Source organism: Plectropomus leopardus, chromosome 8 (genome assembly GCF_026936395.1).
Source record: "Plectropomus leopardus strain MGB_pleo_1.0 chromosome 8, ASM2693639v1, whole genome shotgun sequence".
Classification (NCBI taxonomy): domain Eukaryota; kingdom Metazoa; phylum Chordata; class Actinopteri; order Perciformes; family Serranidae; genus Plectropomus; species Plectropomus leopardus.
Window position 1 is genome coordinate 16,482,957 of NC_142183.1, and position 26,953 is coordinate 16,509,909.

The 26,953-nt window shown below is 39.5% G+C and overlaps 1 protein-coding gene across 1 annotated transcript; it reads right to left on the reverse strand.

The window, feature by feature from the left end:
• Positions 1-10,135: 10,135 nt before the first annotated feature.
• tgfb5 (transforming growth factor, beta 5) lies at positions 10,136-26,953 on the reverse strand. The gene is made up of 7 exons (XM_042493177.2): positions 21,914-26,953; positions 19,845-20,008; positions 18,060-18,192; positions 17,850-17,960; positions 14,454-14,634; positions 13,907-14,060; positions 10,136-10,583 (listed from the first exon to the last, which is right to left on the reverse strand). The coding sequence occupies exons 1-7, from the start codon at positions 22,266-22,268 to the stop codon at positions 10,425-10,427; spliced, it is 1,257 nt and encodes a 418-aa protein (XP_042349111.1). The 5' UTR covers positions 22,269-26,953; the 3' UTR covers positions 10,136-10,424.

Below are 26,953 nucleotides of genomic sequence, written 5' to 3' on the forward strand. Positions count from 1 at the left end.
ACAATGTATCAATGATATTGTATTTTATGTATGCCATGAAAGTCAAATGCCACAAAAGTCAAATACCACCTGCCCCAGACAAGACTTGAACCAGCAACCTCAGAGGTGATAACCACCTGACTAACCCACTGAGCCAAACCTCCAGACATGTTGCACCTTTTTGACATTTCCTTTTGAGTCTGTGCAAAGACAGCAGCCCTCAAAACTCATCTGTCCCACATAAGCTTTGAACCATCTACCTTCGGTATTCTAACCACCTGGTTTACCCACTGAGCCAAACCTTCAGGCACTTCATGTGTTTTTGACATCCCTTTAATCAGTATCAGCAGTGATGTCTGTCAAAAACTCATTTGATATATGAGTCAGGCTGATAATCAACTAAGTTCTTGGCAGGGAAAACTCAGTACTCAGTATATGAAAATTCAGGAGACAAGGAAACTATTGTGCTTGTTTTTAACTGTTTTACGTCTTTGTTGCTAGGTACATCATGGATGACTTTTATCAGCAGAGCAGACAGATATATCAACCGATAATTTATTTTATTTATACCATAAAAGTCAAATGTCTCCTGTGCCAGGTAAGACTTGAACCAGCAACCTCTGGCTCATTAACCACCTGATTTACCCACTGAGCCAAACCTCCTGACACCTTATCTATATGTCTGGAAGGTCTTAAGATCATACAGACAGAATTTCAACTCTATGGGTACAACAAGCCACTCCACAGGAAAACTGTGAAAGTTTTGCGTGGACCGCTGATAACTTTTTGTCACAGACGGGTTAAGATTAGACATACGAAATTTGAAGTCGATTGCATTAACCCTGTAGGAATTGAAAGTAAGAGGCCGGAAATCAACAAAAATGAGCACAAAAATCAAAATGGCCGACTTCCTGTTTGGTTTAGGGGATGGGTCTAACAGGCTTTTTGTGTGTCTGGGTATGATACATAAATACAAATTTTGGAATTGTAGGTGAAACTCGCCATTGGGGCTACACATTAGGGGGCGCTGTGGGGTCATTTTGTTTACCAAGTTTCATGAGTGTTTGAGCATGTTTAGACCTCCCAAATTGCGATTCATTTGGTAGAAAAAAATAATAATTTCTTGCATTCCAAGAGGGTCCTCACAAGGTTCGTGCTCAGGCCCTAAAAAAGCAAAGAAGATTCAAAGTTATCAAGTTATCACAATGTATCAAAACCACACAGACTCTAGCTGGGAGTGGTGAGGAGAAGAGACTTCCCTATAATACATCCATGATGAAGAGCTCCAAGCAGCTCCAGTTTAAATAGCCCTCTGATTCTGGAGGAGCCAATCCAGCAGCAGCCAATCCCTCTGGTACAGCCAATGGCAGCACACCACCTGCATCCCAACATCCACTCACACATCCACACATGCACATAAACAGAGAAAAGAGTAGAAAAAGCACAGACAGAAAACAACAGCAAAACAAGATGACCCCGGGGCTCATAACAACATAGTGATGAACATAGCGGACTGTAGATATAAATGGCTCATTCAAACGTAATGAAAACACAACGATCCTCATTTTCAGGTGCTTATACACTAAGGAAAGCATACCTTATCTTATATATTTAGTTTCTGTAAATATGTCCTCCTAAATCCTCCACACTGGACTTTTAAGTATGATGTCAACAGTCGATCAAACAAGATTTGAAAAGATTCCTGATTCTTCTGGAAGACAGAGATAAAGAGGCTGTCAAACGAATCATGCTTCCTTTTAAAAATCGACCACACCTGGTGTTTAAACAGTGGGTCACAACTTTAAGTGGTTTAAAGAGACTTTGAGTCACATCATTATCCAGACATCATTACACATAATTATCTACTTTGGTGATCTGTCTTTTAGCCACTGAGCTCAATCAATTCTCGGCAGGCGTATTCAAAATTAACTCTGTCAGCTTTAAGTCAGCTTTGTGAGGCGACTGACTAATAGCTTAAAATTCAGTGCAGGGCTTTATAGCGTAGGTGAGCCACCTGGCTTGAAACCAATCAGAAAAAATATTACACTTTTACAAAATGCAACATTAAAAGGGAAAGAGAGCAGAGCAATTGCCATTTATCCCCCCTCAAAAGTGACTTAAGGCATCATCTGCAAACAAAATTGATCACAAGAAACAATGTGTCAGGATCTGGGTGGCTTACCACCTCAGGCAAAAAATTCCCAGGTGGAAAACCCTGCAGTTAGTGGAGAAACTAAACCACAAGAACAGGACATTATCATCAGACTGTTGTCACTCCTCTGTGTGACGCAAACTTTCTTTAAGATTTAAACTGTTTGATTGATGAAACAGGTGGTTCACTACTGCTGATTTATGAAACTGCTATTAAATGTTTTTAAGGGTCAAAAAGGGTAAAGTCAGAAGTTTCTGTCTGCTGCTTTATGTTAAAATGTTTGTGCTCCTCACACCATGATAAGCATCTTTGTGTGCTCCCCTTGTATATAACTGTTCAGATAGCTTTTAAAGCAACATTAGATTTGTTGTGTTTACCAGCTCTACTATCAAGTGCCCTTAAATCACTGTTGGTTCTGCTTGTGACCACTTTTCATCTGTTTTGTTTGGCTGTTGTTAGTGTTTCATCATTTTTAAAGACCCTTCTTCCACATAAATAACTGTGCAGGTTTGTCAACTTGTGTTTTCACCGCTCCATTACTGTACCCCCCAGCTGAACCCTGTTAGATGACTCATAATGTCTTAAAGTGACACATTAAAGTGATGATTACCAGACTTCTCTTAACACATGCTGCTTTCTGATATAACTTATTTATAACTAATTCTGAATAACCTTAACAACAAGACTTTCACTGGCATGTCAAGAAACAATGTGCCAATAAAGGCAGTGAATAAGACTGAAACCTGCACTCTTTACATTCATGTTTACCAGCTTGCAAAGTTCTAAGAAAAATCAGCTTTGAAAGTGTTTTTTGAGAGTGAACATTAATGCATTCAACACCTTTGTTTGACCTCATGACAAACAATGGTACACATTATACGTTTTGGTGAGTAACAGTGAGCGCAAACTTTTTTTTACATGAAAACTCCATTGGGCACCTTGAAAGTCTGTAGTGCCTCTTAATTGATGTAAAGTAATATAAAGACAAGCCTGACATGTCCCAATTTCTTAATACTCACTATTTTGAAGGCATTATCAAGTCTGCTCATCTTAAGAAAGAGAGTTTTCTGCACAGTTAGTAGCATTTCTATAGCATAACATATATAACACTTTGTTTGCTCATACTGTCAATGTACACTTCTTTTTTCACTAAAATGCATTGCAAAAAGGAAATGGTGGCTTGACTTTAAGTAGCAAAAAGTTTGTGTTTGACAGCTCAAAAAAAGTGGACAGCTCTGGAAAGATCTTCGAAAACTAAGTTAACATCCAAAAAAAATCTCTTTAAAGATATTTTGTTTTTCCTTTGTGTAATTGGCCATGGCATGCTAAAGTTTGATGTATTGTATCATTTTCTAACAGAATAAAAAGGTTAAAGCAGCTGAACATGACATTCAGAACATATCTGTTATTCAGGGCCTGGGCCGGGATTGTCTGCACATGGCTCTCAACATGGAGGTGGCTGAGCTGGCGGCTAGCAGATAATAATGCTAACAGTGCAAACAGTGCTACCAATGGCAGCAGCGCTGACAAAGCTAAGGGCTCATTTATACTCCTTCTACATATGTAAAAAGATATGTCCATTTCAAATATTGTAAACGTAATGTCGGCTTAGATACAGCCAATAGATGGCACTAGAGGACGGAGTCAAAAGTTTAGACAGTAAAAAATGAGGGGACAGGGGAGAAGGTCATAATAATGTATCTTTTAATGGAGGCAGTGTCATAGACTGCGGTGGTCTGTGAGGCCATTAACTGCATTACGACATGTGGAAGAAGAATTCTTTTCACTATATTATCAGTTCATTACGTTCCGCCATTTTTAAAGTGTCTTTGTCATCGCCTATACTATATCTCGCTTGAACAACGCTAAACTGCCCCCACGATCTCTAGTGGTACCCCTCTGTTTCGTCCATATACGTAAACTTTCAGACAACATGCATGAATATGGAAAACTTGAATGCAGAGTACAGACAGAAGGCTCCATCTATGTATGTATATGTATCTAATGTTTACAGCGTTTGAAACAGACACACAGTACCTGTTTTCATACGTAAAAGAAGTGTAAATGAGCCCTTAACTCGGAGGAAGTGGTAACTGCTGTATGAGACCAGTGCCGAGAAACAGCATGTAGTTAACCAGAGGCATACACTCACAGGGACTCGCATGCACTGACATGCACACACAGCCAGACCATCTACCACAACAAAAAACAGAGAAGCTGAGATTATAACACACACACAGGGAGTGTGTGTTAATTCTTTACTCAGGGTGCCATTACTCCATCATAACTTATATGTTTGCAGCTATATTAATGCTCTGAATTAGGGATGCACAATAATTTTGACATGTCATCAGTACTGGCCAATGTTGGCTTTACAATAAAATACATGCTGATTTCTGCCAATATGCCGATATAAAGTTGAGGTCATTTTTTTTATTTTGCACAATGGATGAATATTACATAGACTGACAAGCATTATGTTTTATGTCTCTATCTCCTGGTGGGTCATCACAATAACAGTATGCATAATATGACGTTAATTCAACTACAGAAGACACTTGCTGATCACTAAAACTAGGTGTGGGGAAAGAGGAGATATATCGATATCAGCATCAGTTATCGGCCAATGATTTGTTATATAACATCAAGCATCCAACATCAAGCATCCCTATTCTGAATATATGGACAACCTCTATGTTCAATACAGATTCTTATGTAACACTTTCAAAAACATTTTGCTAAAAAGAAAGTATAAGTACACACTGAAAATAACTATTACGCAATATGACATTGGGGCACAGTTTCCATCCACTGGAGGGCAGGGAATGTCAAATGATCTGCAATCTCAACCCTGAAAGTCCTGAATGAACTTGGCTCTCAGTAAATGTGGAATAAACAGATCTGCTTACTCAGAATCAGGAACTACTACAAGAGGCCATCGTGGCACTCTGCCCTCCACCAGGGCCAAAATAAGTAACTGACTGAATCCGCACTTAAATTCAGGCTCCCACATATTTTGTCATCTGTTGACAGAGGGCTGGAACGAGAGAGATATTCACATAGCAATGTACTGTTGTGCTGCTGACCATGACCCATCAGTCTGACTTGTGACCTACGAGGGATGTTTTTACTCTCTGTTTCTTGTAACTCTTCTTTATATACAACGAAAGAAGAGGGTGGATATTTGAATTGTGTCTCACTGATGACTAAATATGATATTAATCTAAATGTTGGATATAAATCCCAATGTTCAATTTTAATCTCAATGTTAAACCTTAACCCTCAATGTAAATATCTATATGTAATAGTGTGGACAGGGCCGCAGCAAAATATATTTTAGTCACCTAATAAAAAAAAAAAAAAAAAAAAAGTTAATATCGGTGTAAGTGTACAACATATGTTGAATATTTGCTACACTTTACCTTACACACTAACCAATCAAGGCTAACTGAGACAGGGTCGTTTGATTTCATTTTACATGATGTGAGAATTTTCGACCTGAAAGTTATTGTAAATAAAAATTGTGATTTGGTCTGTAGAAACAATCCTTTAATATGGTAGTGTGCAGTGTTGGGAAAGTTACTTTTGAAATGCATTACTAGTCTCCCTTTTTGAATGTATTGCAACTATTTTAATTACTTCAAAGTAATGTAACTTATTACATTATAATCACTGACATTTTGATAAGTCTTTGTAATTTATTACATTTTTTTCCTCAGTGACTATAACTTATTACAGTAGCATTTATTTTGTAATTTAATTACATTTAACTAGTTACTACCAAACACTATATATGTGGTCCTGTGCAGAGGTAGGTTTCATGTAGGAATATAATTATCAGAGTGAGTTTGTGTAATCGACAACTTGCCAAAAGGACATCAGTGAAAGTATAAAGATAAAAGATAGTATTAAGTTCAGTTGTAGGATTAGATTTAAGATTAAGTTTTGTTACATGAAATGTGGATTTAAACGCAGAACAGCTTGACTCATTTTGACAAAAAGAAACTAAAAGATGGATAAATTAAATTTGATTCAATCTTTGTAATAATTAGGGACTCAAAAATTCAAATTTAACAGTGTTTAATTACTTTTAAGGCCTTTTAAGGCCCCTGGCCTCCTGACAATTTGCAAAGGGCAAAGCAAATTGAGTATCCCAAGAATATGTGATACAGTTGCATTAATATGTCAGGGGCCACTCTGCTGCCTAATGAGTACCAATACTTTATAATTTGGTCCTTTTGCTGCTAATATTTTCATATTTTTACTTTTGAATGCAGGACTTTTACTTATTTTTACAGTGCGGTATTGCTACTTTTACTGAATTTTTAGACCTGAGTGCTTCCACAACTGTTTGACATGACTTCCACTGTCACCTCTGCACTAAGTTTAGCTCAGTACAGATAGATTTAACACTGCTTAATGTTCACGGTTTCCTTTGAATCCGTGGAGAAATAACAGAAATGTCGCCGTCCTGTGTTTACAAAGGGAACAGCTGGGCCTCTGTGGGTTTGGCCTCCCAGCTGTTTTGTCCCAGCAGGGCCTCAAATACAGCTCAGGTCTCCAAGTTTGACTGCTAGGAGAATATGGCTTCAATAATGCTGAGGCCAAAGATCGGTATCTTCTGTTTACCCCTGTGCCTCATTACCGCTCTGCTGCTTGTATAACTTTTTATTTTCTGTTTATGGTGTCCTGTTGCCGTGAGAGCTGTATTTTATTTTAACTGCCAGAAATAAATAGGAACCAATTTCAATCTAGTTGTGTGACGAATTCAGTCTCGTCCAAACCTGTAATGTGAGCTTTATTTGACCCGGACCACAAGGTGCATGTGAAAAGGACAGAATTGCTTTCTGTCATCCTCAAAAAATGTTATCAAGGGCTCTCATACATTTTTTGGTCAGTAGGGAAGAAGCAGAGCCAGGAATCATGACGGATTTGGATATGTGGAGGCTATACAGGCCGGATGTATGGATATATGCATATGTCTGCACACTCCCTCACAAGGTCAAAGGCACGGACATAGTTTACGTTATGTCTGAGTGTGTGTGTGTGTGTGGTGTGAGCGGGGGTCGATAGACTTCCCTCCCAAGGACAGTGGGACCCAGTGTGAGACAGAGCAAGGCGCTCTACCGTGGGATAAGTACAGGTTGGATATAGCAAGGGGTAGTTAAGTGGAAAAGACTAACAGATGCTGGGGCTAGTTTACTCGGGGGGGAGGGAGCCTCACCACAGCTCGAGCACTAGCACCCCGACAAACACACACACACACACGCACACACACACTGTGAGTCTGCATTCTCATTGCGGCTTAGAAAAAACAATTTTACTGCGATGGCTGGAGAACAGTTTGTATCTCTTTAAGCTTTTTTAACAACCGAAGTCACTTGGACAAAACTCCTCAGCAAAGACAGACACATGTCCCTCCAATGTCAGGACATTAAAGGATACGTTTACCAAAATAAAGTTTAAAAAATAAAAGCCATAATGCACCTGTAGGGGCATGTATCAATGCAAACATTTTGGGTTTAACTTAGACAGTTTTTTTCTAAATATTTATGTGATTTCCACCTTAAATCCAATGAACCGAATCATGTATATTAAACATTATAGTACAGAGACGGCACTTGTAAAAATAGCTAATGACTTATTGATGGTCTCTGTATTAATCCTATTAGATCTTAGTGCTGCATTTGACACCGTTGAAGGTCTGCTTCAGAGTACCACAAGGTTCTGTGCTTGGACCAGTCCTTTTCACCTTATATATGCTTCCCCTTGGCAGCATTATTAGAAATCACTCTGTAAACTTCCACAGTTATGTGGATGATACGCAACTATATCTATCTGTGAAGCCAGATGAAAGCGATCAATTATCTAGATAACAAGCATGTCTTAAGGACATAAAAGCCTGGATGAGCCGCAATTTCCTGATGTTAAATTCAGACCAAAATTAAGTTATTGTTCTTGGCCCCAAACACCCCAGAAACTTTTTTTCTAAAGATATAATTTCTATAGATGGCATTGCCTTGGCCTCTAGCACAAGTGTAAGGAACCTCGGAGTTATATTTAATCAAGATTTATCTGTTGCCTCCCATATAAACCAAACTTCAAGGACTGCTTTCTTTCACTCGCCTAACATTAAAAAATTAGGCATATCCTGTCTCAAACAGAAGCCAAAAAATTAGTGCACACATTTATTACTTCTAGGCGGGATTACTGTAACTTCCTATTATCCGGATGCCCCAACGAGTGTCTGAGGGCTCTCCAGCTGGTGCAGAACACTGCTGCATGTGTACTAACAGGAACCAAGACAAGGGATCATATTTCTCCTGTTTTAGCTTCCTTATACTGGCTCCCTGTAAAATCCACAATTTAATTTAATTTTTTTTTAATATTTGCCACTGAAATGAGTATAAGTATAAAGTATAAAGTATAAATTGGAAATGCTCCAGTAAAGTAAGAGTGCATCAAAATTTTATCTATGTACAGTACTTGGATACTTTGTGACATTCCACCACTGTCTGGTCTTAAACTTATGTAAAAGTAGAAGTATCACATTGTAAAAATACAAGTATATTTACTCTGTTACATTCCACCAAAGCCTATATGATAGTTACATAATGCGGGAGAGTCCTGTGTTTCTATGTTAAGCAACATTCAGGATATTGCTGAAAGGAAAAAAAATGAAATGGGAATGTAAAATGGAGAAAAAAACACTTCTGAAACCAGCGGTCCCTCCCACTTCGCAACCCGACACAATGTTATTTTAAAAACACTTTGCCAGCCAATCAGAAACAAGCTATAACTCCAGTAAACCACTGGTTCTGTTAATACCATCCAGGGCCAGATGTTGTTGTTGTGACGGCCTGACAGATTTGACTGTGACTTAAACTCAAGTGTCAACTAAAAGAAAATCATAAGTCCACATTTCAGTTTCTGCAGGTTCACCGAGGAAAAAAACCTCTGTCGCAATCACAATAAAATTAAGAATACAAGCCAGGGACCGATTTCTGTGCTATCAGGCATGACCTAAGCAGCCACACATGTACTGTCCACACACACACACACACACACCCAGTCGCCCTCTGTCTCAAATACACACACACACACACACACACACACACACACACACACACACACACACACACATACAAACCACTGGCATACCAGAGAGCCTATATTTAAAATGAGCCCTGGGGATGTTTTTTATTTTCAGCATTTAGACATTCTATCAAAAGTGGTCAATGTGGACACTTGGGTGAAGAGAGAGACTCTGTGTGTGTGTGTGTGTGTGTGTGTGTGCGTGTATGTGTGTGTGTGTGTGTGTGTCAGTGAGACTGGTGGTAAAACACAGGTATGACAAAATATAATCATAGCATAGGAATAGGAATGAGTCAACATCTTTTTACAATAAGATGATAAATGCACATTCAGAAAATGAGCATGACTGAGTGAGATTACGGAATATTTGAGTCAGACCCAAATAGGTACAAATTTGCTAAGACTGCAAAATACCACCTTCCAAACTTGTAGCCGTTCCAAATACAGCCCTATCATCCCACGTCTCATTTTCAAAGCCTCTCTTTTCTCCCTCTCTCCTCCCACCACAAATCCCAGAACCTCGAGCAGCAGAGAGAGGGAGAGAGAGACAGAGGAGATGAGGGGAGCATTTAAATCTAGCGTTCCGTGAGTGGTCGGGTCGGTGTCTGGAAATCTTTCACATCCTGTTTACGCCGGGCAGATTTCAGCCCGGGAACCACAGAGAGCTGGCAGGGCCTCCGCCTGGACACAACTCCTCTCTCTCTTTTCTATCTGCCTCCCTCGCCTAAAGATCTCAGACTGCAAACCTTTCCACGCCGCCTCCTTCCTATCAACACCTTCAAACCTAAAGCAAACACGTCTAGCTCGCTGCACTGCCCGCAGGAATATACGGCCGAGGTGGAATCAAAATCCAGATAAAAAGAATCCTTTTCATGCGGACCAAATGTGGCCAAATCACACAACACCCCCTTTAATATCCAGGTGCAGGTTTAATACAGCTATGTTGTCATACTGTATGTACAGTGTCCTATATCAAACGGAAAGTTCCAGAGAGTGAAGAAGTTTTCATGCCTGTAAAGAATGGGATATCTGAGTAACATTATAACGTCTGAAAAAGTCTGCTAAAGGTGATCAAACAGTTAAGATTAATGAACAAAGGATCCGTCTGTCCTCCCGTCTTTACTTTCCCCCTGAGCGAAAAACAGTTTGTAGCTTTTGGTCCAGTAATCATTCTCCTCCCTCACCTCTTCCTCCGAACTCAGCGGCACTTGCAGGATTTGACGACCATATTTGAGAGTTGTTCAACACGTGGTGTGCGGCCGATGAAGTACATGATGGTGAGGGGCTCCAGGTCCTGAGGAACGCAGCAGGGCGAGGCAGAGGCCTCTGGGTTCAGCTTGTTGTACAGCGGCAGGATCTGACCAGGTGAAAGGAATCAGTGTTAAACTAAGAAATCAGTTTCTTATTATCAACAATGAAGTCCTACATGAACACAATTTTTGACCAAGATAGAGCAGTTTTCTTTTTTTCACTAGGGACACTTTGTGTTTTGTCTTTGCTCCTCTCAGCGCTGTGTAGTTTGCAGACCTCAGCTGGGAAATCAAAATGTGATGACAGTTGTGGGGTTGTTCGTTTATGTTGCCAGACCCGTGTTACAGGAATAGCTCAACAATAGTTCACTCGGTCCCCCTCCCTTTATGCTAAGCTAAGCTAAGCTAACCAACTGCAGGCGGTAAAGTAGCTTCATATTCACAGACATAAGAATGGTATAAATCTTCTAATATAACTCTTGGCACAGAGGCGAATAAACTTATTTCCTAAGATGTCCTAAATAATACCTAAAATTTCTTTCTTTAAACTTTGATAGCTGTTGGAATATGTTGTATAACAACAGCAAAGGGGTTTTTGGTTCAGGGGTTTCCAAGGCCTTGACACACCAAACTGAGTGTCAGTGAGCGTTTAGTCTTTGCAGTGTGTCCTATACCATCGGCCCTTGTTGGCTTTTTTTCAGCTGATTTAACATGTTGAATTGGCGTCAGAGACAACGACGCCTGTTGGTGAATGAAATCACTGTGATTGGCACTGCAGCTCAGCGCAAGACGAGACAAACGGAAGTGAGGAAAGTAAATCAACAGAAAATGAGATCGAAACAAACTTTTTATATTACCTAAGACTGTTTTTCTTTAGTCATTAAACTCTTTAGGAGAAACATTTCCTGATGGTTTGCATTTTTCATGTTGGTGCACAAACAGTTAATATGTTCTTTTAACATTGGATTGTGTTGTTAATGTGCTACCTGGCTAACTATTGTCAAGACAATCTTTCAGTTTCCCTTTGGATAAAGATTACAAATGAACAACGTCTGCTCATATGGAGATACTCCACACTTACTACCACTGGGGTGAATCATGTATTGATCAATTTTTGCTGTATTTTGCTGTGTAACATATTTTTGTTACAAACATCCATGTCATGAAGGGGACATATCAAAATTTTGAAAAAAAATTTAAAAAATAAAATAAACATGGCAGTGCTTTGTTCTACCTCAAGGAAGAGGGGGTAGGCTATCTGAAAAACCAAAGCCTTTTAATAACTGTGTCCGTCCAACTTTGAAATCAAAAGATCACCCCTGGAAGGCTGTGCAGGTAAATATTTTACCATCAAAGTTTAAACATTGGCACAATATCCTAAAACCCCTGTCGGTTAATATGTTTCCTTATTTGCCTTCAAATACAAGAAAAACATCCAAACTTCATCAAACCAAGAAAATCAAAACCTGTGGAAGTCACAGAGGTGTTTGTTGTCAGCAGTGAAATGTTTTATTGCAGAAAACTTAAGTGACAAATACATGTGAAAATACTACACATTTATGTTACAATAAGGGGCTAAAGGGAAATAAGGGGGTAAAAAAGTAAATCGGAGGGGTATGTAAGATTCAGTGTGGCCATAGGTCGCGTGTTGTGTGAGTCTATATGTTGTGTAAGTGGCTGCTGCAGCCCATTTATGGTGCTGGGGTTAACCAATCTTAGTGAACTGTGGTGTTTAGCAACCACAAACAATGCACTTAAAGCTCATTTAAAGGCAAACGTCACCCAATTTTCAAAGTTTCTGTATGTTGAAGTCAAGCAGGAGGTTGATTTTTGGAGTCTGGTCCAAACCAGAGTGTTTTACTGGAGAGACTGAGGAGCTGCCTCAGTTTCAGTTATTCAAGTTGCTTTAGTTTGGACTGGAGTTTTATAACTAATCTGCCACATATGATTTCTATTTACAGAGTCTGGCTGCGTCTCTCAGTCACTGTTTCCATTCAAATTATTAACCAAAAAGGAAGGTCATGACTCTTAAGAGTGCAGCAAAATACAATCTGGAAATAAGAGCATATTTGAATTTTACTTTACTAGAGAGGGTCTCCAGGCCCTCCGGGCCAAAAAGGAGACTCTCCTCCCACATAAAACCACATGGGTCTTTTGTACAAGCAGCCATTACAACCCATATATATGTGGAGTGTTACTCTGGCCTCTTGTGACACATAGTTATTATGACAGGAGCAAAAGAGGAAGTCAGGTGATGAATAATAAAGAGTAACAAAGTTTGCATAGGTGACTGGGTCAAACAAACACAGAACTTTCATCCAGGAGATAAGTGTTGATGTCGTTTGAAACCATATGCCAATGCTGAGTTATTTTGAGAATGTAACGTAGTATGCCATAGTATTTGATGCTGGTAACAGAAGTAACAGATGTTCTTATTTGAAGCAAAATTCTGATCTTTTTTTCTAAACCTAACCACGTTATTTTGGTGCAACTGTGATCGTTTCACAATGTTAACAACATGTTTAAAACTTAACAGACATACACTAGTTATTTATCATCCACTAGCAGGAGCGCTAATTGAGGAAAAACTCCTGTGAATTGTTTTTGGGGGTAGAAACATACGACCTATGTGGTCGTATGGGTTGAAGGACTTTCTGCTTAGGGCAGATAAAGGTAGTCAAAATGTAGATGTAGATAGTAACATAAATGTTAGTCAAAGTCAAAATTACCACACTTTTCAAGGTATTTGTGTCTGGAGCACAGATCTATAATTATAACCAGATACTGGATGCCAAGATGGTGCCTATTCAGCCCAAGGCCTACTGAAATCACCGAAAAAAACGTAATAGTTTCCTGGTTTACTTCCACGGTATGCAGCCCACTGAATATGCACAGAGGTGTTTCTCCCACTGGCTCCTCCGACCAGTTTCCGCTCAGCTTGTGGACACAGATTTTTAAATTGTTTTTCTCAGCTTGAGGAACAAAATATACAAATATAAAACCTCCATGGATCAAAAATTGGCAACAATGTTACAAACATTTCTAAAATGGCAGCCTATAGGTAAAGTGCATTTTGGGCCGCAGGTGCAATATTGGAGTGGACTGGGATATTTCCTGAAATTGTATAATAGTACTGTCAATACAATACATGAGTTTTGGTAACAAGACCAGACCAGAGCTTCATTTGATACTTTACTTTAACATCACAGCTATGATGGCTTACTCTGTGTCATTTTGCCAGAATAAAATTTTGTTTTGCATCAGGAACTGTCTGATCAAAGAATAATTAAATAGGTACAAAACATTTGATTCCAGTTTTTTGTGCTGCACTGATTTTTAATACTTGGTTTTATGACACATTTTGGGTGCTACCAATGAAGACGTTCAACCCCCAGCCCTGGCCATGTGTCCTCTTACAGCAATAACTCACCATGTTATAGTGGTTGTTGGCACTCCAGAGGTAAGGACAGCTGCCGGCACAGAAGTTGGCTTTGTAACCTTTGGGCTCGTGGATCCACTTCCAGTTGAGGTCCCGCCTGAAGTCAATGTAGAGCGAGCGCAGGCAGCAGCCCTGGTCTGAGCCGCTGAGACAAAACATACACACGGAAATATTTCAGCTCCCATCCTGCATTTCATGGTCTGAGGCAAGGGCCCAAAGTTGGGTCATGGGAAAATGATAATGGGTCACCATTGAAGAGCCAGCCATCACAAGGTAATGACTATGCAAGGCTGCCAGAGTTTTCTCCTGCAGCGTGAGGTAGTCTAAATAAAACACTGCATGCCTGTTGGCCTGGAGTCTAAACACAGGGTCAATATTGTTAGTTTTGCCACACAATAGTCTGCAAAGTTTTGGGTCAGGAGGAAAAAACAAAATCCACTGCCCACCACAACCAGATTTCAGAGTTATAAAACTACCTTTTAGTGCTGTCACTCAGTCACACGTAACCACACACACATGCGGCTGGTCGGTGGCCTACCGGGAGCAGGTTGTGGTGTCTGTGGCGGCCGCCCTCTTCTTGCGGTTCTTCTTGGCGGGGTTGTCCACTCGGTCACTGGGCAGCACGGTGAGGATGAGGTGTGGCGTCTTGGTGCTGAAATCTGCCTGGCCTTTAACCTGACCGGGCTTTCTAATCTGACGAAGCTGCTCATCGTCCACACCTACGGAGAGAAGTGTGACAGTTAACGCAGTGGTTCTCAACCTGGGGGGACGGGGCACCAAAGGGGTCGAAGGTTAAACATGACATAACACAAACATTAACATGAAAAAATATGTTTGTGTGTGTTTATTTATTTCACAGTTCTTGGAGGGAGTGGTCCTTTTCATTAGCAGAGGGTAGGTGGCTGCAGTATGAGTTCTTTTTTTTTCTTTTGTAATATCTTGACTCTTTCCGAAGTTACAAATATTTTTCCTTGAGCCTCCCTGAGTGACTCCAAGAAAATACATGATCCTCCCTCCAGCATAAACAACCATATTTTATTAATTACCACAAATGTTGGTATTGGAACCAATGCAACAAATAAACAGCATGGAAACAAGAGGTATCACTGAAACTAATTTCTTACGCAAAATGCAAATCCTCCTTACAAACAGCTGTGTGTGCACTTAAGTAAAACACAGGCTCATTATGCTCAACGTTAGATACATATTCAGACAAGGTTGAAGTCTTCTTTCTGTACTCTGAGTCCATTTTGTCCATATTTTGTCCTTTTAAGGTTCTATCTGGCATTTTTGTCAAAGCGTAGCTATTCATATATTATTTTTTTTTTGTGGCAGCTTATTAGCATTATGTGTTGTTTTTTAAGTTATATGCATTTTCTGACTTTTTATTTATTAAACAAAAAAGGTCAATATCACCTATGCTATTTGGAATTCAAAACTATAAAAGCTCCATATCTCAAAATCATCAGAATGCATTTAAAAACTTACAATTCTCAGGTGGCAATTTGTGATGTTTGAAACTGACATATTAATTTTTTATATGTAAAAGAAGTATAAATGAGCTCTATGGTTGCATGAAGGATGATTTTTAAAATAAATACAAATGGCAATCTCTTAAAGTTGTGTGTCCCTCCTCTAAGCCAAAATAAAATTAAAAATGATTAATGATTTGACTTGCCCTCCCCATTTCGCAGCACATCCTCCCCCCTCGTAAATAACAAATGGTCCCTTAGCTTTGCTTTTTGTCATGGAATATGGGATAGTTTTGTCTCTTCAGGCTTGTATAAACTATTTAAATGAAACAATCTGAAAAGGGAAAGTCAGTCATTAGTGGAGCTGCTCACAAAGCAAGATAGACGCAGTAGGCGATAAGTGTTTGTGAGCAAACACTGATTCTTTTTGAAGGGTCAGAAGTCAATGACGTTGGAGTTACGCAGTTTATTTCTACAGTTTGTTAAACCTAAATGCCAGAAAGATGTAGTAGTTCATAAACAGTAATACACCTTGATATTAAGTGTTTTTCTGAGAAGGCAGTAGGACACATGTTTTGATTATTGCTGGACAAAAATTATAGTACACAGACAGACACACAGATATATATACATGATACAGATGTTTCCTGAGGCAGGAATGATTTCATGGTTTTCCTGAGCTCAAAACAAGCCCCTGCTTGTCTTACATCAGTATCAAAACTTTACGTTTTTCCAACTTGGCTCAGCTGAATGTAAATCCTGAGGAAAGTGCCATAATTTGGGGCCTAAATGAAGCAACACAGACAGTCTGAAATTCAACAGTTGCACAGTGTGTGGAAGAAACAGTCTCTCCATTATTCCTGTACGATAGTGTAGAGGTGATTCATTAATCATTTCAGCGGCGCCTCACAGACGAGTCTGCGCTTTATGCTCTCATTTTATGACCTGCACGATCATGCTGTGCTGATAGATCTTCCGCAAGTGCTTTTAATGACCTAAGAAAGCCATTTACAACCAACCTGCTCTATTAGTCATCTCTATAACCAGTCAGATAAAACAGGTTATCAATTCTTTGGCGCACTGGCTGTCAGATCTTGTGATTAGCTCAACAGTTTATTTTCACATTTAGCCCCAAAATATTGAGTGCTGGCCAGTCATCATCAGGTATCCAACACCTAAATTTAATGCTTTTTAAGACCCTTTCAAGATCATTTTAAACCAAATTTAAGACTGTTTTTTGGACAAATCATCCTTTTCTTATTAAAGCATTGCAGGTAAGTATAAAACTAAGCAGTATTTACATTAGCTGGTGTAGATGGAGGTTTATTGTTGGAATATATTTATCAAAGTGATTTAGGTTCATCTACTTTATGTCAACAGGTAAGTACAAATATAATGTAAAAATGATATTCTGTGTTAGGTTTAAAGATTTGTAACATCAGAAATGTGGACTTTAATGCAGAGGAGCTTAACTCATTTTGACAAAAATAAATTAAAAGATGACTAAAGGAAATTATATAAAATGTTTGTAGCGACAGAGTGTGCCATAGATGATATTTTTCTGTAGGCTGGCGTGGAGGTTAGCATCGCCCTGGTTCCCTCAACTAAAAAGCCTACGGGATTTTTCCATTTGATTCTGGATTATTGCAGGAAAAAAAAATCTGTGGCAAACAAATGTTAAGACAAATGTTATGACAATTTTTTTCAGCAAGATAAACACCCCTTTTAAGATTTTTTAAGCATGAATTCCATTCCCAAGAAGGAAAACGCTAACGTTAGGCTATAAATGAACTACACAATGGTCACACAACTTAACATCGCTTCTGCAACGAGGCTGTAAAGCAGTGTTTGACGTGATGATGTTCTGTAGTCTTATTTAGCCACTTGTAACCAATCGCCTTTTTTGAAACACATGAAAGTTTCAAAATTCACAAATGCATTTAATGAACTCTTTCTGTCATAGAACAAAATCTGAAGTCTCTTAAGCTTGTCTTAAAAACTGACCTTATTTAAGGTTTCTAAGCCAAAACCCATTGTAAAAAAAAAACCCACTGACTTTGAAACGAGGCAACCAGGAGTGCTAAAATGTTGATTCATTTCTGGACTCACAAATTAAAATTTAAAAGACTATTTAATTACTTTTTAGGCTTAATATTTTTAAAACTGAATTTCGGATGTTTTGATCCTGAGAAACGTCTGTGGCAAGTCAAGAAAGTACAAAATCATCACGTTCTGGCTCAACGCAAAATCATAGTCGTTCCTCCGATTGTCCCGTTATTGGATATATAACAGCTTGTCTCACGTTCCATTTTTCTGTGTGTGGAAATTAAAAATACACAAAGAAGTTTAAGATTCAGTGTCACTGGGGGTTAATTCTAGCTCTAGTTATTCGCTCTGCAGACACATTCATGAGTATCAAGACTTTTCTTACATGATACGCAGTGAAAATGAAAAAAACAAACCTGCAAAGAGAGCCTCCAGTTCTTCACTCTTATTGGGAACAATGTTGTTAGTGGAGGGGACGAAGGTGCAGCAGGGACAGTGGACACCTAACTTCAGGCCAAGATTATTCTCTGATCGGGAGGAAGGACACACATGGAGATCAACTGATGGAGATGCCGTTCATAAACAATGTATATGAATCATTATGTGGAGAAAGTGCTGAGGCGAACCTGGATCTGAAATCCAGTCCTTAATGGTTTCGGTGACCTCCACAGAGATCCAGGCTCCCTTCGCCTTCGGCTGCACCGTGCGGGAGTCAATATAACGTTGAGTGGAGGTGCTCTCTTCATCTGGCTTCAGCAGCTGACATAAAACACACACACAAAGACAGTGATAAAGCTGACACACAGACACTCAGTAAATATTATTTCCACTGCAGTAAAGAGGGCACTGAGTTCATTTTCCTTCATATTTATGAATGGCACAGAGCCTAACACTGTGTCACTGTGTGTCACAGAAACCAATAACAGCCTGCAAATCTTTCATCAGGCATGTAGAGTATGTTGACTCACTTTCCTGGGGCTAACGTATTTCTGTGACTCCCTCGAGTCAAAATATAAACAAGCATAATTTGTGAAGATTTATTGTCATAAAAGTCTTGTTGGCCTGATGACCAAATTCCTGGATGGAAAATCTACACTAAAAAAACCTTCACACATTTATATGGTATTCCTGTTTACACCTTATGCATATGAACATTATTTTTCAAAGAGAAGAAACAACTCTTGACCTTTTATATCTTATCTCTTTACTCATTTATTGAAAATCTGTAAATTTTATTATGTTTTTATATCTTATTGCTCTGTAAAGCACTTTGAATTGCCCTGTCGTATAAAACGTGCTACACAAACAAAGCTACCTTGCCTTTCCTAAAGTGGTGTTATCAAAAGGTGAGGTAACAACAGTGATTCAGCCTATGGCTTATTGATTAAAGCATTTGCAGTATTATGCACTGGGTACTTCTGGACACATTTCTGAGAAAAAAAATGAAACTGCGCACAGGCATGAATCTCTCTCACACTCACACACAAACACGCACACTGAACAATACATTTATGCATGCAAACTGTGTGGTAACTCTGTCATCTCCCCAGCTGCACAGCTCATAAAAACAAGCTGTTGTAATTAAAATTCACCAGTCTGGTTTCAAAAATGAGACCAGACACCAAAACTCTGTCTGCAGAATGTGTACTGGGTCCTGTCTGAAAAGACAAACTGGTTAACATGGCACCAAAAGGAAGCAGGCAGCGCACTAAGGCGCTTCTGCCGCCCGTCTGAACTTGCTAACAAGCAAACTTCAATTACTGCTTACTGCCGTAGATGCCACCAAATAGAACAAAACAGAGATTTTTGAAATTGTACCTTTAAAGAAGCACAGATTCTGTCAGCATCTCTTTCATGATGTATAAATATGATTTACTTGGATGTAAAAGCTTAAAAAGAAACAGCAGTGCAATAGTCTCTCACTGACATTTCTGATTCAGAGCTCAACAATAAGGATTGCCCGTGGACACGTAAATTTAACAACTCACTTGATAAAAAAAAAATGAGTCAATTTTTCCTGAGCTGATGATGGAAGTAGATTAGAAGTAAACCATTTCACTTCCTTCTCATCGCTGTTGAGAGTTGCACATACGCAGAACTGATCAGACACTCGCACTCGGTGGGTGGATGTGGATTAAACACCAAACTGTGCATTGCATAGTTTGCCGCAAGTTTGAGAGCAACAAGGAGAAAATGGGGCTATTTTTCATGACACTTAAATCTTTGTTGTTATTTGATAACTGCTTATTAATAAAACTATTTGTATATAGCCAAGGAAAAATAGACTTTGGCAAGTACATTTCTGACAAAAAACAGTAATGTTGAATCTTTTAATTACATGCTAGTTTGGTGGTTATGCTGCAGTCGAAGTGATAAACAGCTGAGCTTTGAGCCATCCTGCTGCTGTTTACCTGATAGATCTCCACTCTCTGCTCTGAGGCCCGGGCCTGCGGGTTGGGAGCTCTAAATATCCTGAACTCAGCTTTAACAAGGGTGCTGTTGGTCAGGTCCACTCCACTGACGTCGAAGTGAACCACTCTGTAATGTGGGTTGGGGGCTGCTGGCTGTACCGCATCTGAAAGAAAAAAAACATAAAAAGGATGACTAATGATTCAACAACTCGTGCTTTGTGTGACAATGTCATATTTATAGTATAGGTTAAAAAGCACTCTGGGACTGATGCATTGTCTCGGACATAATTACTGCTGATGAGTGTCTCGAAAACTAAATTATAGGTTTGGGCATAGTGAGTAAAAAACGTCTGGTCTTATGTTTAATATATGGGTAATTGTTACGTTTGGGGGTTTTACTGTATGAAAAGTCACCTCCCAACTAGACACTTATGTAATTATGTAGTTTCCAGTACCATTAATCCAAAAATCTCCCAAATGAGGTCCATCAACACCAAGTTTTGTTTAAATCCGTGAGAGCTGCGTGCTTTCAACCAGAGCTGGCAGTCTGCCATCATGAAGCTGCTGCAGGCACCTGGTTTATTTAAGCTGTGACAAAATACTTCTGTTGTAAAAATACTGCAATTAAGAGACATTTTTAAATACCGCTTTGTGAAACATTACAGCTATATGAAGCAGTAAGAGTTAGACTCAGATACATTAAAGATGCGTGAGCAATTTCACCATCAAGAAAAGGACCATTTTGCACCACTAATTCTGTTTATCTTTTGATGTCAGATTAACTGCTAGTAAACATGTAAAAAATGCAGCAATATTACTTATAAAAGACTGCTTTGCACAAACTTGAGTAGGATGTGAACATTTCTTCCTTTGCAGCGGTATGAGATTTTCACGGTCCGATTACCAAAAATATCTGTGTCACGGTATTACAGTACTACAGAATTATTATTAATATCACTTACAATGACCCTGAAAGGAATTAAAACAGAAGGTTTTCCATTAGTTAAATGTTCTAACTATAATTGAAACTTGAAACCATTTTCTAACAATAAATAAGTAAGTTTGTGTAAGAGTCTTTCTTTTGAAAATAACAGAAAATAAAAGTGAGATTCTTGTTCCAGCTCCATTTTTTTTTTCACAATACCATATATAAGCAAATGTACACTGTATAATAAGAGTCCAATTTCATACCGTAGTATATAGCTGAAACCCGATCCACGACTGATACTTTCAACACAGAATGGGCAATGGCACTGAAGGAGGTGAAGTCTATTTATTCAGTGAGCCTTCTTCTAAATACGTTATACATAAACAAAAGACAAAAATGCAAGGTTGAATCCATAAAAATGGCCTGCTGCTGCCTTTATTGTATTATTCTTTAATTAGCCTACTGGATATACTGCTTTTACTTCTTCAGGCCTATAAAACGGCGTCAAACAACCTAAGGAGCAAAAAGCACTTTTTAATATGGTGCAGATTATAACCAGCGATGAAGATCCATATTGTTTGTTTTAAGGAGTAACAAGCAAAAAAGGGAACTTTAACATCAATTTGGATGATGTCTTGTCGGTTGGGATGCACGATAATTGATTTTTTCAGATATCTGATATGCCAATATAAAAATATCCCATTTGATCTATACCAACATTGCTATATACACTTTTTTTCTGTAGTTTCTGTAGTTGTAATGATCATCAAGTCTCTTCTGTAGGGGAATTATCATATTATGCATACTCTTATCGTGAAGTCCCACCAGCAGATGGAGACATGAAATACAAAGCTTTTTGGTGTATGTAACCTGATATTGCTTAATTGTGCAAAATAAGAAAAATACTTTAACTTAGGGTTGATGTTTTGTACAAGTTCACTCTATCGATTTAAAAAAATATATTTTGGTTTGTCATATCAGCAGATATCAGCATGCTGGCCGGTTCCAATATTTCATTTTAGAGCCACAACATGCCAATATTATCGTGCATCCCTATTAGTAAGTTCTTTTGGAGGCCCTTCAGTGACCCAAAGCAACCATACATGGATCATTTGTATCACAACATCATAAATGGACTCACTTGTATCGGTTCGGGGTGGCAGCATATCGATCCTCTGCACCTCTTTGGCGTAATAGTCCTCCTCGCTGCTCTCGCGCTCGCACGCAGATTCGGCCAGGCGCGCGCGCTCCTTCAGCAGCTCCCGCGTGCTGTTGTAAAGCAGCATGACCTCCGGGGGCACAGAGCCAGCCGGCGGATCCTCGTCCTTTTCCGGCGGGCTGCGGATGCGGAGCTTGCTGAGGATCTGTCCGCGGACCGCCTCGATGCGCCGGGACTTTTGCGCGTCCAGGTTGATGGAGTGGCACGTGTTGAAGCCCTCCACCAGCAACACACCGGAGAACCGGAGCAGCAGCAGCGCGAGGCGGGGGAGCCACATCGTCCGGTGAGGAGACGGAGAGAGTCCAGAGAAATCCAGCTGAAACTGTTAGGGTCACTAAAGCGAATTCTCAAAACCCAGAATGAATAAATATGTGCGTAAACTGAGGGTACATCCAAAACTACTAGAATAGGCTTAAAAATCCAATATCTGCTTCTAACAGGCTATTTTGGTCAAACCACTTTCTGTGGAAAAGGAAAACCACATTTGCTGACTTTACATTCAGTCTGCTAAGATATTTTTATAACATTGCTCAAACGTGCGTCTGCATATTTTAACACCAGACGCGTAAATACGCACCGTCATTTATTCCTTAAAGACTACGTTTACGTTATTGTATCAAAAGGCAAACTTTTAATGAAAAGAAAACCCATCCGTACAAGAAAAACACGCCAAATAATATCACTCTACAACCAAACTCCACTGTAAAAACCTCACATTTAGTGATTGGAAATTTGGCCGCCGCCTGAATTCCAATCTGGTGCGCTCAAAAGCTCCAGTGTTGCCCCGTGCCGGTGCGTGCGCGCTTAAAGGTATTTAATTACAGTCTAACCGATAAGTTAGAGTTTTATCCGTCTCCTTTTTCCGTCGTCCATCCTCGGGATAATTCAACAGCTGTCAGGAGAGAAGAGTCATCGCAGCTCAGCCCATGTCGCAAATCCTCCACACAAAAACCTTCATCTGCAGCAGCACGGCTCCCCTGCTTTCACCTCCGAAACACCCATCTGTGGAGCAAAAAAATGGCCCATGCCCGCATCCAAAATCTACTTTCAGCTTTAAAAAAAAAAACTCAATGAGGTCCTCCCATTCCCCGTTATATGTAAACAGAAAGTAGTCTGCACTAAAACGTAGGAAGAAACTGTTGATTTATGTTGGAAAAACCATGGTGGGCCTGTTAATCCCCCTCATATAAACATCAAAACACGGAAAAAGTCAGACGACATAAAAAGGCATGACGCAGAAAAATATATGAAAGAAGTCCTTGTGCTGAGAATTTAAAAAAAAAAAAGGAAACTTTACAGTAAATTACAGATCCTCGGTCTAAATGAGCTCCAGCCTGAAAACACTGAGACCTGCTGCATGATGTGACTCCATTACTGTGCAGCTCCTCTGGGAGAAATGCTCAGACAGGAGGAGGAGGAGGAGGAGGAGGAGGAGGGAGGGACTGGATGTGAGAGGTGGTGGTGGTGGTGGTGGGGCGGGTTGCCACCAAAGTGAAGGGAGTGTGTGATTATGTAGGCAAGAGCCATCTTCCTCTCTCTCTCTCTCTCACACACACACACATTTTGCAATTTCTTCTCTCCACAAAAATGCTTGCACCACCCTCTCTCCGCAGGTAAACATCCCCCAAGGCCACATCAGGCTTAAAGTAATATTTCAACATTTTGGGAAGAATGCTTATTCACTTTGTAACAGAGGATTAGATGAAAGCTTACCACGCTCATGTCTGTGCAGGAAATATGAAGCCGGTTTCATGGAGCCAGCAGCCAGCTAACATTAGCTTAGCTTAGCATAAACACAGAGGACAGGGAGGAAACGGCTAACTTTGCTCTGTAGCCTACAAAATAAATAAAAACAGCACATGTAAAGTTCACCAGTTAACACGTTACAACTCATTTGTTAAAATCACTACAAATCCCCCTGACAGAGGTTCTAGCTAAGCTTCTAATGTCCTATTATCCTATAAAATGTCCTAAAATCTTAGAAAAGTCCTAAAATCATAGAAATGTCTTTAAATCAAACAAAAATGTTCGGGCAAGTTAAGTATCCTTGCTTTAGTGACAATAATTGCTCAAAAAGAGAATTTTTCAGGGCTAAAGATGCCTATGTTTGGCGTTAGTGGGGCAGGTGGAGCATTTGGGCGGAAATTGCTCATGCCTACAACCGATCTCATTTACCAACAACTTTTCCCTGCAAAGAAATAACGTTTAAGTTACATATCTGCCCATTAAACATTGAACTTTCAGTTTTACATGTTTTTTTTTTGTACAAGTTAAACACACAAGATATAACATGTTAAGTAGTGAGCTTTAGAGTTGCTGGAAAGTAGATTTTGGGCCCCATAATATCATGAGGCGGAAGCAGAAGTTGTAATACCACTTTTGGCCACTATGAAAAATTAACTTTGCAGCCTGGTCCTTTCCTCGGGGACTTGGTCTGGACTCTCTGCCACCCCAAACACTTCACAGATATTGCAATTCAGTCGGGCACCGTAGTTGACAATGTTAAGCAGCCAAACGGGGACTTTGTTGTAATTGAAGACGTAATATGGGCTCCTGCAGCAATAACCGCCAACTGTAACTTTAGAAGAGTAAACACCGCAATAAGTGAAGTAAATTCAGTAATAGAGCCAATAACAACAGTTAAACAACAAGAGGATGCACTCAGAGTTTCTCGGAGGAAAATACTTTTTTGACGCTTTTCTGACTCGATTTGGCAAAAGCTTGATTTATCAACTGGCTCTACTGATGATGAAAAAGATGCTCCCCGATACAAAACCATGCTTATTGTTGTTACGGTACTGATTGCAGAGGACCAGATATGAGAGGCTGCAAAGTTGGGGATCACGGACCTGCAGACAGTGTACTCAATGTTTCAGACAGATAAAAACAAGGCCGACAGCCGGTATTCATCAGTCCAGAGGCAGCTGGGTGCTGAATGAGAAATGGTGACATAATATTATACTTGCAACGCCAGTGTATCGCAAAAACCTGATGGGGATTGATGTCGACGAGGAACACGTCACATACAAATGGCAAATATTAATAAATAGTATTTTTTTTAGGCCGTGACTGTCAACCTGACAATTTATTTGTATAACAGAGGATAGTGTTAACGTGAGGATTGGATGAATACGTTTGTCAAGCTGAGTACTCCCACCCAAGTGTTTGGATTGTCAGTGAGTCCAGACTGATCCAAAGATAGAAACTGAATGTTGAGCTCATGTTATCAGGATGCTCTTACCAGGCTAAACAAACAGACCAGGTGATTAAAACCTGTAAAAACACTGAAAAAAGGCATTTCATTTTACAAATCAGTGTTTCTCTTTCGTTGTTTGGCACGTTGGAGATGTCAGCACCTGCTAAAGTGTGCTCATGACGTTTTCACCGGGAGCCGAATCATCCGCAGAAGTCTGTTCTTTTTATACCAAACGGACCTGGTGATTTAAACTGGTAAAAACATTGAATAAATCGGTTTCACGTTAAAAAATATCTTTTTTTCTGATGCTGCAAGTTGTAGAGGGAATGCTAACTATGGTGGACGACGCCAAAAACGCGAACTTCCCCATCAAGAGCCAGTGTGGCAAACAACGCAACAAACTCTGTTGATGAGGAACCACTACCGATGTAATATGAACGGCTCATTCTGAATTATCAAAAACAACAATTCTTATTTTCAAGTGATTAAACACTAATGGAAACATTCGGTCATTTCTGCTAAAATATCCCTTTAAAGTTTAACACAAATGTTTACATATTACACCTTAGAAGTTGTTAATAGTCTTAAATTTGAATTTGTAATATATCTAATTTATCAATCTTTTAATTTCTTTTTGTCAAAATGAGTAAAACTTAACTCTTCTGTGTGAAATACCACATCTCTGATGTTAGAAATCTTTAGCACTACCAGTTACCCTGATACTTTTATTTTTTCTTATCTTTTTACTTCTTACTTGCTCTTACCTGTTGACAACATTTTGATTAATCTAGTTCACTCACATTAATTACTATATATGCACAGGACCACATATATACTACTTACTGTTATAATTAGCTGAAATGATTAAGACAAAGTATAAGACAAAATCTGTCCCAATTTGTTGGAAAAAAAAGATCCTGAAAAGGTCTTTTAAATACCCTGTTATATATCATATTCAATTTCTGCAACTATATCCCCCTAAATCCTACACACTGAACCTGTAAATATTTAACCATCAAAATGTCAAAATATAAGATGGGGAAATTAAATGTATTAGTCAATCCAGTGATTTCAAAATGCAGCTTTAGGGAAGATCTCAGTGCGATTTTCAGCTCAGACTCACCCGGCAGCTTAAGACTTATCCTAATTTTATTAAATCACTTCACAGCCCATCCCTTTTTTTTATCTTTATCTTTTCTAGCTTTCAATCTAGGCCCTTTCTTTCCTCTCTGGTCCTCTTTCGGTCTCATTGTTAATTACAGCTCAGAACTTGGAGAGGACTGTTAATCTGTCAGGGGTGGTTTTTATTGCTGCTCTGCTGCCATCCCATTATACCATTATTATAGTTGCGGGTGCAGGCCTGTAATTGCTGTAAGTAGAAGGGAAAGGTAGGAGAGACTCAGGCTGCCTCGAGGCTTCTGGTCAGGGCAGCCCCCCCCTTCATCATCTATCCTGGCAAGGTTTCTAAAAATGATAACACCGCCCGCGAACAAAACGCTCCTGTTCCAACTTGACTGCTGCTGCCGCACCAGAAACGATCACAAAGAAACCAAATACTGCTTCTTTCGGGAGCATTTAAAAGATGAGACGCTGTGGGGCATCGCAGCCTGCCCAGGTGGGGTGATGTGTGTGTGCTGCAATGTGAGGCATAAAAGAAAAAAAAAAAAAAAGGAAAAAAGAAAGACTTCCTCAAAAACAACTTCTAACCCGCCTGCTTTTTCTGCCTCTTTTCCTCAAAGCCAAATATAGACAAGCCACTGCCACGT

What these genes read in the sequence shown, in the direction of transcription:
- tgfb5 (XM_042493177.2), bottom strand. Translation starts at nt 22,268, where the DNA reads ATGTGGCTCCCCCGCCTCGCGCTGCTGCTGCTCCGGTTCTCCGGTGTG. An exon ending in ACTGGAGGCTCTCTTTGCAG is followed by an intron (nt 14,635 to 17,849) that starts GTTTGTTTTTTT and finishes TTCTCTCCGTAG; the next exon opens with GTGTGGACGATGAGCAGCTT. An exon ending in CCAACAACCACTATAACATG is followed by an intron (nt 10,584 to 13,906) that starts GTGAGTTATTGC and finishes TCACCTGGTCAG; the next exon opens with ATCCTGCCGCTGTACAACAA.